Raw genomic sequence first — 18,089 nt, 5'->3', positions numbered from 1 at the left:
TAGATATCCTTTATAACATTATCCTTTTATCAAATATGAAAAGTAAAAGTAGCATTTCTTTACAGTAAAGAAACTAGTGAGAATAAAGTTATAATAGTATAACTACCACAAGACATATTTTCAGTTTTTACTAATATCTTAAGATATATAAATAAACCAATTTAGCCAGCCTTTGGATATATACAAAGAATTGATACAGGAGGAAAATAACTAAAGAACCTACTCTATGGTGGTCTATGGTTCTTGCATAATCAAAAGGATCAAATTTATATAGCCTTTAGGCATTTCTAAGTTTAATACAAATCATCAATACCAGTAGGTTATCAATTATTAATTAACCTTAAACAGGTAACAGTTCACAGAATACAAAACAGGTTAATTTTCCAGGTCTATCTTATAGAAAATTTAGAATTAGAAGTATCTATCTAGAGTTTCAATTAGATAAGTAATAGGGCCTCCTTACATTTGACATGAAAATAGATGTACTTCACATTACATGATAATAACTGTCTATAGAAACTGTACAGGAATAAAATACACCAATTTTAAATATATGGTCTGATAAATTTTGACAAATGTCTCTGCCCACCACAGTCAAAATAGAAAATATTTTTACCACCTCAAAAAGTTCCTCCATACCCCTTTGCAGTCAATACCCTGTACCTCTGACCCTAGGCCAACCACTAATCTACCTTCTGTCATCACAGATTAGTTTTGCCTATTCTAGAATTTCATATAAATGCGAGTACACAATATGCACTTCTGTGTGTCTATCTTCTTTTGCTCAACATTAATGAATTTTTATTTCCATCAATCCAATTTCTCTGTCTCTTATCTCAGTGTAATTCAGAATAGGGGAGGGAAGGGTAAACTGTAGATAGGAGAGAGAGGTTAACAGTAAGAGTGTCTTCAAACACGAATATTAAACAAGTTTCTGACAAAATAAAATAAAACCTGTTTCAACTTCACTTACTTACCTACCACCTGTATGACTATAACTCTCAAAAACATGAACAGTGTTTGACTAGTTCCTCTATTATTAACCCCAACATAATAGACTTTAGTGTATTATCACAGATAAGATTAGGGAAGAAGAGTGTCAACTCTGTCCACCACCAATAGATGGCTTATTAATTGTGGGTGGTCTTCAGTTTCATCCTTTGATGTAAGATGAATTGCTTCACCTGTGCTTAGTTTTGAGGTTTTTACAAATAAACTCTATTGTGTTGTAAACAGAGGTAGTGAGCTCAAAGTGCTAAGAGAAAAAGGTATTCAAGTATTACATATTAATGAAAAAAAGGTGAAATTGAGAGCGGTGAAGCAATAACTTATAGGTGCTACACACGTGGGTAGGATAATTACTTTGGGAAAAAAAATGGAGGACAAAGGGAATTGTATCACCTGTGAGGAGTGAAGCACAATGAATAATAACCAAAAGGGTCAAAGAAATGTGACAGGAAAAAATAGAAAGCATTGAAGCTGTGGCCAGAGAACTACTGAAGACGTAGGTGCCACTGTTAATTCAAGAAAAGGCTATAAATTGGTTAGATAACTTAATGGCTAGGTTTGGGGGTGAGGGTGGGGTGGAGAGGCAGATACTGTCGAATGACATTTTGTTGCAGGTCACAAATTGTTCCAAAGGTTATGGGTCTGTCCAAATTGGTACAGCATTCAAGATGTAAGTACTAAGTGATCCCCTCACAACTTCTGGGAAACATCCAGGGAATGGTTACCTGACACAACACATTTGTAATGCTAATTCTTTTTTCTTTTTGGGAAACAAAGCCCAATAGAACACATATTAATAAGGAGAAGTGCACACCTGCTTTAAAGCTTTGAGTAACCTACCGACACTCATCTGGTGGCATTTTAAAACATAACTCTAAAAGTCTCTTCGTCTTTGTGAATTTAGGAATAAACTCAAAAACAGCCTTTGAAAATTAATCTGTTTAGAACTGATTCTGTACAAAAATTCAAATTCATTTTAGCATCCTGCAACCAAGTATTAACCAACATGTTTTCAAATGATCATCTCATAAGTAACATATAGTGTATTTCTGTATACAATGAACATACACATAAAGAGGAGATTATATATTGAATAAAGCTTTTAATTCTCAGAATGTTTCTACTCACACATTTCCAAATTTAGTACACTCAAGTTTCCTTAAGTGAAGCATTTCCATACAAACATAAAATACTCAGGAATGTAAGCCAGGATTCTAAGTAAACCATCTTTGATGCATCTGATTACAACACTATGCTACAAGAGTAAAATACTGAAAATGATATTAATAAATCTATTTGAATTAATAAAAAATGAAATCCTTAATTAGAGTTTTGCAAAGGCTAGAATTCCTAGTAGCACAAGAAGCTTTACATGTCCTTAAAAGGTCCTATAGGTGGGGCATGTCATAAGGTAGGACTATTTCAGTAGAGGAAAGGCAACCAAAAACCTTCAAGAAACACAAGATTGATTACTTGTTATAAAATTAAGAAAATAATCCATCCAAAAAAAAGAAAAAAAATAATCCATCCATATTTGGATAAAATGAAATTTTAAGTGGAACAGAAGGTTAAAACAGTAATAAAAGGGATCTATGCTATAATGTACTACTTCTCACTGTGTTAATAACCAAACTATTCTAGAATAACTATACGTTTCTGATGTTCGTAAAATTCCCCAAGGAGGTTTCTATAATGGTAAATATGCATTTTAGAACTCTGAACCTATACTAAGAAAACATTCCTTATAATGTTGAAACTTTCATTGGTTCTTATTCTTTCTTTAGTGCCCTATTAGGAGTTATGCCCTATTAGCACATTCACCTTTCATATATTTAGAGAGCTTTTAAATTCAACTCTTTTTCCTACTTACTTGTTACTCTAATTTCTTATTTTGTTCTTATGGTTCATTTTTTAACAGACAAATTCTCTCTTACACACCTTACCAGAGAAAATTATCAATCACTTAATCCACTTAAAGATTTATCTGTTTATTACAAGGGGGTTAAAGAGAATTATTAAAAATGGGTTAATATTAAAGTTATAAAAACAATTCCTACATGCAAATTCCAATAGTAATCATTAAATACTTACGGTCTACAGCAACTTTTTCAGTTCCATCCAAAGGATTAATAATTCCTGGAACAAGCTCTCCAAAAGACAAATGATCTATTCTGTGAGAAAAGTTGTAAGCTAAGAGGAATAAAACAAAATTAAGTACAGAAATTAAATTATTCAAAACCACATATTACAGATTGGTTCACATTCCTATCTAACCTCAAATAAAATTATCTCAATCTGCAGGTATAATAATATAGTATTTAAAATCACATTATTTTGAGAGACTACAAATATGTGGAATTAAATGTATAATGGTAAGTACATTCTGATAAAATGCTGTATCTTAAATTTCATAATTACATCTATGAAATATTACATCTAATCTTCATAACCAAAGATAATAATAATGAGTCTTTCCTGGTCCAAATCTTTATATAGTGATAGGAGTGTGTTGTTAGAACAAATGGAATGATGTCCATGTAGCCAAATACTGAAACCAATCAGATATATTTTTAATGCACACCATTGCTAAATGTGACAAACTGACTTTTTATGGAATTTATTACTTGGTTTTGTTCTCTAAAACAGATTTTAAAAACTAAGTTTTATGACAATTATTACAAAAAACTTGAATACTTTATATGTATACACGTGTCCAGATGTACGTTTATATATTGAAATAAACTTCAAACACATTCCCTTCATTATCCCTAAAAATTAGCAGAAATGTGTACCAAGTGATAGAACGCGCACTAAGGCTCTACTCCCTAACCCCAGCAACTTCTGAGCTATAAATAAGTAGAAACACAGGTAATTTAAAGACATGAGAAAATCAATTAGAGTCAATAAATTAATCATTTATTTTCTCCTTTGGACATCTGTTTCGACAAAAGCCCACTTTTAAAACACTCCTTGCATCTGCACTCAGAACAAAACACAAGAAAAAAACCCACACACAACACTTTTCAATGACATCTTCACGGAAAAAATTTAGGAAACTGCTCACAGTCATGGTTGACAAGTGCTGCCAAGTGTGCATGACCTCGGGGATGTGGAATTGCCCTGAAAGGAAGAAAAAAAAGATTAAAGTCGTAATATTTAAATATACAACTAATTAAAATCAGAAAGGGGATCTTTCCTCAGTTATATAATTTTATTAATATATAATAAAAACATGTTTGTCCTATGATTTAAACAGCTAAGTCTACTCATCTCAGCCATGCAAAAAACTGGGGGCTGGCACACTGTTTCTGTGAAGTGCCAGACAGTAAGTATTTTAGGCTTTGTGGGCCAAGATGCAACACTGAAAATATATGTACTAGTTACACAAGAGGAAAGAAAATTTTTCGCGACCTTTTCTTAATGATTTGTTGAGAGAGAATAAGCGAGGGTGTGTGAATGGGGAGGGATGGGGGAGAGGTATGGGGGGGGGGGAGAGAGAATCTTAAGTAGACTCCACGCCCTGCATGAAGCCGGACATAGCACTTGATCCCACAACCCTGGGATCATGACCTGAGCCGAAATCAAGAATTGGACGCTTACCCGACTGAGCCACCTGGGTACCCTGACATTTAAAATGTAATAGTAATAACTGAGTACTTTTTTTTGTAGTTCAGGTATTTTTGCTGGGAGATAACCTTTCCTTAACTAGGGTTGAGAGTTAGGGTTCCCTATTTTCAAAATTGATCACAAAGATTTATGTGTTATGATGATCTATAATGAAATGTTATATGTTTTATCTTTGAAAATATTAAGCTATGAGCATATCTTTTAATTGAGTATATTCATTGCTTGGATAGAACTCTCTTACATTCTTCTCTTGGTATTTCCTTCCGGCATGTCATTGCATAACACAGATTGATCACTTGCATTTTAAGGTGGAATTTCCTTAAGTACACGGTTAAATGGATTTTGAAACATGTAAATTTCCTTTGCACCTGCATCAAGGTCTGAAACACTTCAGGAACTATAGTTTGAGGTTGCAAAATATATACAAGTATAAGAATGGAGATCTCGTTTCTTGTTTTAACTTTTGACAGTGCAGGCTGTCAAAGCATGGGAAGCAAGGAAAACCACTTAAAATCATTTGACATTACCTATCGCTGAAATAACTTTACCACAATATGAGTTTCATATATAAACACTGCTTTTGCTTAAAATTTTAGGCTAACCTCATTGAGAAACATTATCCAGTCTGCACAAAACTTAACTTCCAAAGCTATTCAGTGCTCAATAATAATGGGTGGCAAGTGTCCTTATTCAGAAAAATTTCAATCTTGGCCCTGAGTTCCAAAATCATACACACACAAAATCTTGATCACTAAGCTGTCGAGCTGTTATGTAGCAAGGCAAGTTGTACCATTTAGCTTTTCCTTCTGACAAGTTCATGAAAATGATGATATTTAAGTCCATGAGAGCAAATGAAGTTCACCATCAACACTATCACTTCAATAATACATGCTCAATTCAAATATTTTCTGTGAAGTACTGCTGCTGATACAGTAGATAGAACTACAGGCTTTAAACACCTTACATTTTCACAGGCTTTGAAAATTTATATACGTAAGCCTTTTTCTGCTTCATACATATTTACTACCAGCAACACACTGATGTTCTCTCAATTTCTTTAAAAATCTTTTTATCTATAGTTGTTCCATGCAGGCTATTCACAGACAAATAATTCTTCAATCGTTTCAAACTCACATCGACTCCTCAAAAAAAATCAACAAACAGTATTAGTAACTCCTGTTCACTCAACAGTCAAGGAAACACACTCAGTATCACCTGCCTTGCTTTTTAACTGACTATTGGCTACTGCTCTCAAGGTCCTCAGTTGCTTAAGCACTTTTCCCACCAAAAGGCTAACCATCCAAAGTCAGTCTATTTTCCCCAGATGCCTTTCTTTGATTGGTGCACACACACACAATTCCATCAGCCTGCCAGTAAGTGGCTTTCTTTCCTTAGCATTAGCTAACCAATTAGTCACGTTTAAACTTAATGTGGTGGCAGTCCTCAGTTTCATTTTCTATTCTTACGAAGAAATTCTACTTGTGTTTAGATATTCCCTTTTAAATTTTTATTTTTCCCAAGAGTTAGTGATGTTGTTATGAGTGCTTAGTCTGCTATTACTGAAGTGTCCTGTATCCTCATAGCACAGCTATAGTGTCACTGCATAATAAACATCCTATTCTGAGGTCAAATTTGATAAAATAATCCACACTCCATTGTGCCTTAAAAGTATATCTGAAACCCGTATTTCTTTTTCTTTTCTGACAGAGTAACACAATAAATAAATAAAATGCTGGAGGACAGCAATACACAGGGCATCTATAATGCTGTCAAGCTATAAGTGTCATAACTTGTTATAATTTGTAGTGCACACCGAGTAGCAGCACAAAGTGATGAGTCATGTACAGCCTTTGCCACAATTATTCAGTCCTCGTAGTGTGAAAGTAGCCATATGTAAACAGGGAAGCATGACTGTGTTCTAGTAAAACTTTGTTTTTGGACAGTCAAATCTGAATTTCATATATTTTTCATGTGTTACAATATATTGTTCCATGTGATTTTCAGTGAAGGAAAGATTGTTTTGAAAACTGGAAGGCTGGGAGGAGGCATTTTTGGCTGCCACAGTTGTCAGGGAGGAGTCACTACTGGCATTTATTGGACAGCAGCTAGGGAAGCAAGGCATCCTGCAATGCAGGGACAGTGTCACACAGAAAAATACTGTCCCACATCTTGCATGACTTCCAAACACTCTAAGCAGCATTCATAAAGGTGAAAAACCTATGAATAATGATCTGAGTCTAGAACTTAACTCCATTTAGCTACACAAAGTACTTTGTTGTAGTTTCAATACATACTAAATTTCCTAGGAAATGGAGAAAATATTTTACTTTGTTTTATTTGCAGGATTACAGAGTTGTTCCCTATTTCAGAATCAACAGAAATAGCATTCGTGGTATTTGAACAGCCAATACATCTGTTTCATTCTGCATACGCAACTGATATATACCTGATGATTCTACATGTAAGTGGTAAGCCTCTGCCTACTTCATTACCTTATCTAATGTATTCAGGCTCAAACATTTGCATATCGAAATACATATTATCGTGTTACAAATCATGTTCTTTTTATTTCTCCTTTATATTACAGTTGAGAATGATGATATTCTATCTGAGAAGATAAAATGAGATCTTCAAAAAGATCAATATTGAACTTGGTAAACCTAATACCAAATATTAGGAGTGGATTTCATAAGATATCCCGGAGATAAGGGTAAGATACAAACCAAATACTTTCCCATCTGGCCTCCCTTATTCATGGCATGAATTATCACATGGAGAGAGAAGTGAAATTTGGAAACAAGGCCATGATATAGAGGCTCATAAAATATTAGTCAAAGTTACCCTCTTTCTCTTTCAGTTAGTTTGGGAGTAGGATATTGTTTGTATCCATGTGAGCAATAAAACCTCAATTTCTTTGAGCCAGCTATTATCTATTGTCTGCACTATACTAAGAAATTCTAAGGTTCCCAGCTACAGAATCAATCCTGGCAACAGTAAGAAAACAACAAAACATAAATGTCAAGAAGAATGGGACAAGAAAGACAAATGTCTGATCTCATCATTGTAAACACTGAAATAATACTGCATAAAAGACTTATTCTATTTATCTCCACATATAACAAAAAAATCTCTAGCAACGTTTTTTCCTGCTTTATGGCCTTTCCCTCAGTCTGGATGCCCTTTCTCCTTTATATATAAAATTCCTAATCATTCACTAGTGTTCAAAGGTTTTCCTCAATAAAGCCTCTGCTCATGTGCAGGGTAAGTCAAGCACCCTGTTATGTAGTTTCTTATCGGCCATACTTCTACAGCTTCAATACAACTATAATTAAGTATTTATTAGTGTAATTCACTGTTCAAAGTTTGGATTCTCTCACAGAATGTCAGCACCATAAAGGCAAAAACACTTTCTCTCTTTCTTTTTTATGGTTTTTATCCTTAGTATCTAGCATGGTACTATGCACACAGCAAGTACTCAAAAAATGTCTTTTATAATGAAGAACTGTTCAGCTCTACAACTCTAGATGGAAGGAAGGAGAATGAGAGGGAGGGAGGCAGGGAGAGAGCCAGAGAATCTATTTATTAAGAACTTTACCAAGTGTTTATATCATATGAGATTATCTATACTGGTGCTGTTCATGAAGACAGGTGGTCTGATATTTTTCTTAACTTCTACATACTTTATCTTAGGCACTACTAATTTCTAACTACATAAAAATACTTGCCTCAAATTCATCAGGGATTGCATTTTGATGATGATCATCAGAAGGAAAAACAAAACAAAAACCTAATGCCATCCAACATGAACAAATTAACAAAATGTCTACGTAAGAGCTTCCTGGCTACTAATACTTGGCAAGTAGAAGGTTTTCATCCATATCCACTTACAGCTCATTTAATTTATAAACTATAACATGACTGTTTTACTTTTGTTTTGAAGTAGTTTTTAAAGTTAGTAGTCTTCTTGGGGCACCTGGGTGACTCAGTTGGTTGAGCGTCCGACTTCGGCTCAGGTAATGATCTCACAGTTTGTGGATTCGAGCCCCACATCAGGCTCTCTGCTGTCAGCACAGAGCCCACTTCAGATCCTCTGTCTCCCTCTCTCTCTGCCCCTTCCCTGCTCATGTGCACGTGCACACACACACGCACTCACTCACGCTCTCTCTCAAAAATAAACATTAAAAAAATAAATAGGGGCACCTGGGTGGCTCAGTCTGTTGAGTGTCCAACTTGGGCTCAGGTCATCATCTTGCTATTTGTGGGTTTGAGCCCCACGTTGGGCTCTGTGCTGATAGCTCGGAGCCTGGAGCCTGCTTTGGATTCTGTGTCTCCCTCTCTCTCTGCCCCCTCCCCCACTCATGCGTGCTCTCTCTCTCAAAATAAACATTAAAAAATTTAAAAAATAAAATTAAAAAAAAAAAATTGAATAAACACTGGGGTGCCTGCGTGGCTCAGTCGGTAAAGCTTGGTCCAACTTCAGCTCAGGTCATGATCTCGCAGTCTGTGAGTTCAAGCCCCTCAACAGGCTCTGTGCTAACAGCTCAGAGACTAGAACCTGCTTCAGATTCTGTGTCTCCCTCTCTCTCTGACCCTCCCCTGTTCACATTCTGTCTCACTTTCAAAAATGAATGTTAAAAATTTTTTTAATAAATAAACATTAAAAAAAAATTTTAAATAAATAAAGTTAGTAGTCTTCTCTATCCTGAGATTGAAGCCCTGAATGTAAGTTTCAAAATATCAAAAATGCAGATACACAACATTGTAAACAGTCCTTTAGTAGTTATGTTATTTGATTAGCAAAGAATTTACTTTTAAACCAAGCTGCCAACTTGTCTAAAGTATTTTCAGTAAGTTAAAAGAACATACTTGCCCACAGTTATGTGAAAATTCCCCGCTACTTTATTGACATAGAGATGACCATGAATTCTGCAAGCATCTGGAGGCTGTGATGAATCATCTTCCCTGTTACAACATGAGAGGAAGGATTACTTATGGCACACTCAACACAGTCACCGTCCTGTGGAAGGAACACTTTGTAGATGGGGAAAAGAATCCCTAGAAATCAATTTTTAGGTAATGATTTAAATGTCAAAAGTACAACAGCAGTTTTTTGAAGTCTACACATTTATAAAAACTCATACATCTACAAAGTAGAAAAACAATTACATATATATATACATGTATGTATGTATATATGTATATGTATGTATATATATACATATATACATACACACACACACACACACACACACACACACACACACATATATTCGTTCCATGGTTCTTCACATTTGACCACAGGACTAAGGCCAGTAAGAGAAGAAAGATTAAAAGAATTAGTCCAATAAAAACATACTTTTGTCAGCTGTTTCTGGCACTGTAGGGGACAGAGAAAGATGGAAGTAAGAATGAGGGAAGGCATGCCATCCAAGTTCAAACAATGACATCTTCCTAAGCAAATGTCAAACCTCTGTATAGTTTTAAATTTAAATGATCATTTTCATGATTATAGCATTTCTAAATATCACCTGTTGTAACCTAAAAAAGAGAAAAAAAAGTGAAATAAAAACACAAACTCCTAACCAAAGTTTCTACATCCTCATAAAATAATGGCAAATGCAATTAATTTGTTCTTAAAACCTAATATAATTTTATATGGAAGTATGCCATACACACATAAGAGAAAAATTAAATGAAAAGGAAATAATATTATTTGTGATCAGGATGATCAATATCACAGGCTATAAATTTAAGAGTAAAAAGAAATCATCATACAGAATGATTACATCTTCTCTAAGAAATATGAGATTCAGGAACTAAACCAATACTCAAACTTTGTCATAGTCAATTCCTAATAAATAGTTGTACATTTAAAAATGACATCTCACCTTGGTGGAAGTGCTGTTGAAACACTTTTAAAAGCACTTTTAAATATGACATCTTGAAGTGAATGTTCTTCTTGGAGTCTGCTCTGAATCAGCTGCAGCATCCTACATACAACATCAACAAGCAACGGTTACAAATACACCTAGGAATACAAGAAAGCTAACACTTTTTTAAAATAACAATGGTTAGCTGACTTACTTAACCCATATATTTATTACTACAAGACTTTATTCTAAAATAAAGTACCAAATTTTCTTTGGTCATTTCCTTAAAAGAAGGAAAAATGAGGTAGGGCAGCTAAGTTTAATAGCTGATGGAGTGAATAATAGATGTGCAGTCAGAGTCACTAAGAAGGAGCTTCTCCTCACCTGAGTATCTAAACTCCTTTTTCACGCTTGCATGCAGCTGTTACAAAATTCTTACCTTTTGTCGGGTACTGAATACAGTGTGACAGGTACAAAGAATAAGACAAGTACAACAGATTTGGTGGACTTAAGTGGGAGATTACTGGGGTATAAACCCATACCACAAGCATCTAATTCTCATTACAAAATAGGCCATTATGGTGTCTCTTTTTCCAAAGAAAAATGGTATAAGACCATTCTGAGCAAAATATTATACTCTACCTGTAATTTTTTAAAAGAATATTAGCATATAAGGCATAAAACTATAAAACAAAGTATCCATTTGAGAACCCATACTTAGATTTTCTTTTTAAATATACCTAGCCCCATAGAACAAATTAGTTCAAGATTTTTTTTTTTTTTACAAATTTATGTTGACAGTAACTTATAAAATTATTTATTCTGAACAACAAAACTAAGAATAACAGCTTTCTCTCCCTCTAACACTTCTACCATTGGGCCATGTTATTTCCTACCACGTTTAGCAATAAGTCTGTATCTTTAAATATAATCCTATTTTACCTCCTTTAACTCTATGTCTTCAGATAACTAAAATCCAAAATCATCTGTTTAAAGTTCAAACTCACCAAGTACAAAAATTACACACAGAGGGACGAACAGACAAAACACAGAGGATTTTTAGGGCACTAAAACTATTCTGTAGATACTATAATGGTAGACATATGTCATTATACATTTGTCAAAATTCATAGAATGTAGAACACCAAGAGTAAACTATGGACTTTGGGTGATAATGATGCATCCATACAGGTTCACAGATTGTAAGGAATGTACCGCTGTAGTGCTAGGTATTGATAATGGTGAAGGCTGTGCACGGGGGGTGGGGGGGGGCAGTGGATATTTAGGAATTCTGTTACTTTTCGCTCAATTTTGCTGTGAATCTAAAGCTACTCTAAAAAGTAAAGTGTTTTTAAAAAAAGTTTATCTACCTATATAAAACTTGGGGAAAATTATAAAGAAATATAGACCCTTATAAAAGGAAGCAAACCTAAATCTAATATTTCACTCCCCACCATAATGATAAACATTTTTTAGAAGTGCAAGTGAAAGATCAAATATTTACGCACCATTCACTAAAAACACTGGTAAAATAGGTCTATTTAAAATAACAATTCATTTTTACACTGTAAATTTAGTTCAAAATAAATCTTAAATCTAGAACTAAAAAGCAGAAATCAGAAAGGCTATGTCTAGGGTTTGAGATTTATTTACTGCTACAGGAGAGAGACTAACTGGGATCTTAAATATTTTTAAAAAGCAGAATACCAACTGAAAGAAAACTTCATCTCTTTCAGCAAACTCTAAAGGTAAAGAACCATTTAATATGTACATTATTCAGGATGTTAGTCCTTCGGTATCTCTAGTCCATTCTAGAATATTTGTTTAGAAGCAGAATTGATAATCTACGAAGATTCAACAACCAGATCCCATCTTCAGATTCACACGTCTCAAGACAAAATCTTTGGATCTAATGCTACCAGAAACTGAAAGTTTCTTATTTGATGTGTGTCTTGTATTTCCAGAGTCCAATTTCAGTGCTGAGCAATGGAAAAAGAGGTTGAAGACAGCAAACTCTGTGTGTAACTTTTGTCTCAAATATACCAATATCTAAGCTTATATTCCATATATGAAGATATGAAAAAAAAAAAACCTGTTATGGAAAACAGCCATCATTTTAATAGTAAAAACACAGTGTCTTGAACACTGAATAAAATTCCATGTGAAAGGAGGCTTCTCACTTTAATAGTTCTGGATTAAAGTAATGTCTTTCATCTCTGGATGGCTTTCTACTAAAAGCGCTACAAGCCCAGAGACAACTACATTTGATTTCAACCTCAATTTTAAAATCTCCCCAAATGGCAAAACTGGAAATTAAAAGAGAAATGCCTTTGAAATGTACTTAGAAAGAAAAAAAAGGAAAAAAAAATGGGAAAAAGGGTTTTTGTTTTTTTGTTTTGGCAATAATCTTAAATTAGGTAGAGCCTTTGTAAGCCCTGGAAACAAAAAAGAAAAAAAAGAAAAAAAAAAAAAACAGCACTACATGGGAGTAGGGGTGGGGGAACCATTTATAACAAAGGACTACTTTCTTTAATATACAAAGGACTATTTAAAATTATCAAGAAAAAAAAAACCAACAACCAAGCAAAATGGGCATAGGGCATGAATGAGCAGTTTCACACAAAAAGAAATACAACAGGAAAAAAAATCCATAAAGATATTCAAGTGATTCATTCATAAAGAAATGTTAATTTAAAAAAAGCATAATACTATTTTCACCCACAGAATTGGCAAAAGTAAAAAAGCCTTGGTTATACCCACTATTGGTGAGGTTGTGTAGAAACAAATACTATCAGTTTTGAAGTGTAAGTAAAGATATTTTGGCATCACCTATCAAAATGTATTTTTTCACAGTTTTATTGAGATACACTTGACATATCACATTGTATAAGTTTAAAGTGTACAATATACGATTTGACATATTTCTGTTTTGCAAAACGATCACCCCATAAGTTAACAACCATCATCTCACATAGTTACAAATTTTTTTCTTTGTGTAAGAACTTATCAGTATGTTAATTAAATATCCTCTGAAAGAGAAATTCCATTTCTATACACTTACACACACTTACACATATTCACACCAGTATATAAGGAATTAGGTTCAAGAATTTTCATTGAGCATTGTTTTTAATATTAGAATCCTGCAAATAATCTAAATGCCCAGTGATAAAAATCAAATTAAATAAGAACTATAGTTTATCAGAATGCTATATGTAGTGAAATGGGAAGATGTCCAAAATACCAGGCTAGGTAGAAAAAAGCAAGTTCTAGAATGAATGTATAGAAAGATACCATTTGTAATGGGAAAAATAAAACATAAGCAAATATGCAAACATACAGAAAATTGTAAATTAACAGAAAATTTCTAGGCTACAAAAGAAATTTAACTCTAGTTATAACTGCTAGTCAGCAGCACTAAGAGTAATAATGAAGAGGCTTTTACTTTTAATATATACCCTTTACTTCATATCCTTTATATTCAAATTGAATTTTAAATGATCACATATTGCCTTATAAATTTTTAAATACTTAATAAAATTTTAAATGAAAACTAAAATGTACTTATGATTCAAAGTACACTAGAGAAAACATTATACAAAACTCTCCTATAATTTGACAATATTTTTGAAATTATAAAGATTAAATATTATATTCTGTTAATATTTCACCCCTAAAACTGCCCAGAAAAATGTTAAATCTATGAATAATTCAAAATGGACAAAATAGAGAAAATTTGATCCAGATTTCATGGACCACAATACTTTAATTCACTTATTACCTCTGCCACTCTTTTTGCTGTGGTGAAAGATCAAATATTACCTGAAATAAAGGAAAACATAATCACTAGCACTGTCAATTTCTCTTGGCTTTTATATCATAATTTAAAAAAAAAAATTTCTTTGAGCAAGTAACAAATTTATAATACTGATAAAAACAAGTATTCATGATTTACATTTAATCTTCTGTAAGTGAAAAAATATAATCTATAATATTCTTACTCAAAACCAATATAAAGAAATTTTACTGATCACAAATATTTACCTGTTACAGTTATCCACATTTATAGGAATGACTATAAGCTGATAATCTGGCATATGTACAAAATGGTATTTTAGGACTTAAAATCATTTAAATGATACGTGCATGAAAGTTTTTGTAAAAGAAAAAGAAAAACATAAAGCTCAACTATAATATCCAAGCATCCAAAGCCCACATTGTTGCCAGAAAGATGCCACGATGAAATCAACAATTTTGAAACAAGCTACACAAATTGCCCTGTAATTCCCAAAAGTATGAATAAAATAAGGAATAATTCAAGAAACTGTATTTAAGTACTATCTTCATGAATTCAAAGTCAGACTAGGTGACTTGTGGAATCAGAGGGAAATATGCAAGCTTTCCATGCTTTGTGGCAATATCCACAATTTAACCTTGCAATAAAAAGGCCCACTTTTGATTTTTATAAAGGTAATCATAACAAAGCATATAGATTCTACTTTTTAAATTTAGCAATATTAGTTATCCCTCCATAATCGGCTCCTAACCTACTACTCTCTCTCTATAAAATCCTCAGTTTTTTAATCAAAGTGGAAGAAGCCTTCATTCTATCAAATAGTTCTACATCTCTGCCTTTGGTAATTTAATTATACCAACCTGGGAACTTCGTCTCCTGTAATTGTGACCCTCATGTCTGTCAAAATCCTACATACCATATCCTCCAGGTTAAATTGCCTCCATCTTTCTGATTACAATGAAATTATCTCTGATTACTCCTGCTGAACTTGTCTACAGCATGTTTCCCACCCTTTTCCCACCATATCACACAAGGAAAATGCTAACATCTGTAAAACACACGATGGCAAACAAGAGGCTGCGTGCAACTGCTTCCCAGTTACCTTGTAAATAAAACTTTTGAAGGTAGGAACTATGTGATTCTTCCTTTGACTTCCCCAAACTGCTTAGTGTAGTGCTTAGCATGTGGGTAAAGTAGAAAGGATCTACTGAGTAGCCTACCGCATGCTACATACTGTTACTTAATTCATCACTTCATTGAACCTTCAGAATAAGCTCTGAGTTTGTTATTATTCTTGCCTTTTTTTATGTGAGGAAGAAGCTCAATAGGTTAAAAACTTCTTCCAAAATCAGAGACTGTAAGAGTCCATATATAAACCCAGCTGTCAGATTCCTCACTTTTCCACCATTTTTAAAATTCTTTTAAGTAAAGAAATAGTAATGAAATATGATAGTAAATAGCAAAGTAGTAACTCTCATAGCATAATGTGTGATCACAAGTTGGAAACTAGTAAAGCTATTAGGGTTAAGTTTTTAATATTCAGAGTACATATTAGGATAGTAAGTATGAAAACATAAAAACAAGTAAACATTTTCTCAAATAATTTTATATTGATAATTTTTACCTAAATATTTTTTTTTTATTTTTTTTTAATGTTTATTTATTTTTGAGACCGAGAGAGACAGAGCATGAATGGGGGAGGGGCAGAGAGAGAGGGAGACACAGAATCGGAAGCATTACCTAAATATTTTAATATAAATTAGGACAAAGGAACGAATACTTACCAGAAGTACTGAACATTTTAAAAATTACTAATGAAAAGTATACAATTAAGTATTTTTAAGTTCCTACCTTTCTGGCCAAGACATGACTTTTAATTACTTGACAGTGAAATTTAATTTTTTTGTTGTTGGGGGGGAGCAGGAGGGGAAAGAGTCTCAAGCAGACTCCATGCTCAGTGTGGAGCCCGACACAGGACTTCATCCCATGACCCTGAGAGCCGAAATCAAGAGTCCGAGGCTCAACTGACTGAGCCACCCACACACCCCATAGGACAGTTAAATTTAAATAAAGCTTTCCTATTCCACAAGTGACTGAAAGAGATGACTAACTGTTGACAATGTAATAATCAATAATCTTGTTACAATTGCATAATTCTAACATATTCCTTATTGCCTATTATCTAACAAGGCACCTATACTTCACATTTTGTGAAACAAAGAAGAAAGGATAAAATTAATGCTTTTCAGGAGCTTAAAAATCTAGCTAGAGAGACAAGCTCTCCAGAAAATATATGTAAACAAAATCAGGGACTTAACAAATGTGAAAAAAGAGTAGGAATGAGAGCCACTCAGAATAAGGAGAGAATGCTAAAGAAAAAGTGTAAGTAAATTTTAGGGGTGCCTGGGTGGCTCAGTTGGTTAAGCATCTCACTTTGGCTCAGGGCATGATCTCGCAGTTTGTGAGTTCGAGCCCCACGTCCGGCTCTGTGCTGACAGCTCAGAGCCTGGAGCCTCCTTCAGATTCTGTGTCTCCCTTTCTCTCTGCCTCTCCCCTGCTCACTCACTGGTGCGCGCTCTCTCTCTCTCTCTCTCTCTCTCTCTCTCTCAAAAGTAAATAAATATTTTAAAAAAAAATTTTTTTAATTTTAGAGGGGAGGTTAAAGATGATTAAATCTCCTCAAAACCAAATTTTCACAATGTTCAGAGAAACATAAAATGAGGACACAATCTATATTATCATTTTAAATAATTTTAAATTCGCATCCCCATGCTAGAAATCGTCAAGAAGTTATGCAAGCTTGCATACAAGGGTGAAAGGGAGACTAAAGTGAGAAAAGAGTCCAAGACATAATTTATTTCATGGGACAGAGAAGTTTATATTAGGAAACAAGGAAAGTCCTTAATTCAGAGTAAGAGAGGAAACAGTGATAAAAGATAGTAAGACACCCAAGGAAGAAGCAGTCTCTACCCTAGAAGCACTTTCAGGAGTTCAATCAAGTGCCAGAGACCACATGGTGAGGACATTCCAAAGCAGTGTTATTCCTAGCTCTTATGTGGCATGGACAGTGTTCTAAGTTAAGCAAGAATGCTGCCACAGCTGGTTGCTAATGAGGATGGTCACATGAGCTAAAGAAAGAGGAGTTACCCTAGCTCAATTTAGCCTGTCAAAACAAACACAGAAAAGAAAATTTGGGAGGGCCCTGGTGGACCACTCCACTATCCTGGACCAAATACCAACTTCTTCCTTCCTCTTCAAAAGCATCTTAAGCTCTAACATGATTTATTTATTTTTTTTTTTTTTAATTTTTTTTTCAACATTTTTTATTTATTTTTGGGACAGAGAGAGACAGAGCATGAACGGGGGAGGGGCAGAGAGAGAGGGAGACACAGAGTCGGAAACAGGCTCCAGGCTCCGAGCCATCAGCCCAGAGCCTGACGCGGGGCTCGAACTCACGGAGCGCGAGATCGTGACCTGGCTGAAGTCGGACGCTCAACCGACTGCGCCACCCAGGCGCCCCTAACATGATTTAAAAGAAACACAGTATAGGGGCACCTGGGTGGCTCAGTCGGTTAAGCATCCAACTTCAGTTCAAGTCATGATCTTATGGTTCATGAGTTTGAGCCCCATGTTGAGCTCTGTGCTGACAGCTCAGAGCCTAGAGACTGCTTCAGGTTCTGTCTCCCTCTCTCTCTATGTTTGTCCGCTGCTCATGCTCTGTCTCTCTCTCAAAAATAAGGATCAAAAAAAAAAAAAAAAAGAAACACAGTATATCTAAATCTATACCC

At 34.3% G+C, this 18,089-nt stretch overlaps 1 protein-coding gene and 1 long non-coding RNA gene across 3 annotated transcripts in view; both read right to left on the bottom strand.

The window, feature by feature from the left end:
• Positions 1 to 18,089, bottom strand: part of ERGIC2 (ERGIC and golgi 2) — a 41,355-nt gene that overhangs the window by 5,758 nt on the left and 17,508 nt on the right. For both annotated transcript variants that reach the window (XM_058743215.1, XM_058743214.1), the window contains 5 exons: positions 14,287 to 14,327; positions 10,524 to 10,625; positions 9,502 to 9,597; positions 4,073 to 4,128; positions 3,100 to 3,198 (listed from right to left, as the gene is read on the bottom strand). In XM_058743215.1, the coding sequence (XP_058599198.1) occupies positions 3,100 to 3,198; positions 4,073 to 4,128; positions 9,502 to 9,597; positions 10,524 to 10,625; positions 14,287 to 14,327 (394 nt within the window). The remainder of the gene's footprint in view (positions 1 to 3,099; positions 3,199 to 4,072; positions 4,129 to 9,501; positions 9,598 to 10,523; positions 10,626 to 14,286; positions 14,328 to 18,089) is intronic.
• LOC131519809 (uncharacterized) lies at positions 14,672 to 17,580 on the bottom strand. Its single transcript, XR_009265803.1, has 2 exons — positions 16,042 to 17,580; positions 14,672 to 15,925 (listed from the first exon to the last, which is right to left on the bottom strand). It is a non-coding gene; the product is annotated as an uncharacterized LOC131519809 (long non-coding RNA).

Source organism: Neofelis nebulosa, chromosome 8 (genome assembly GCF_028018385.1).
Source record: "Neofelis nebulosa isolate mNeoNeb1 chromosome 8, mNeoNeb1.pri, whole genome shotgun sequence".
Classification (NCBI taxonomy): domain Eukaryota; kingdom Metazoa; phylum Chordata; class Mammalia; order Carnivora; family Felidae; genus Neofelis; species Neofelis nebulosa.
The sequence above is the reverse complement of the archived record's forward strand: the minus strand, read 5'-3'. Positions and strand labels throughout refer to the sequence as shown.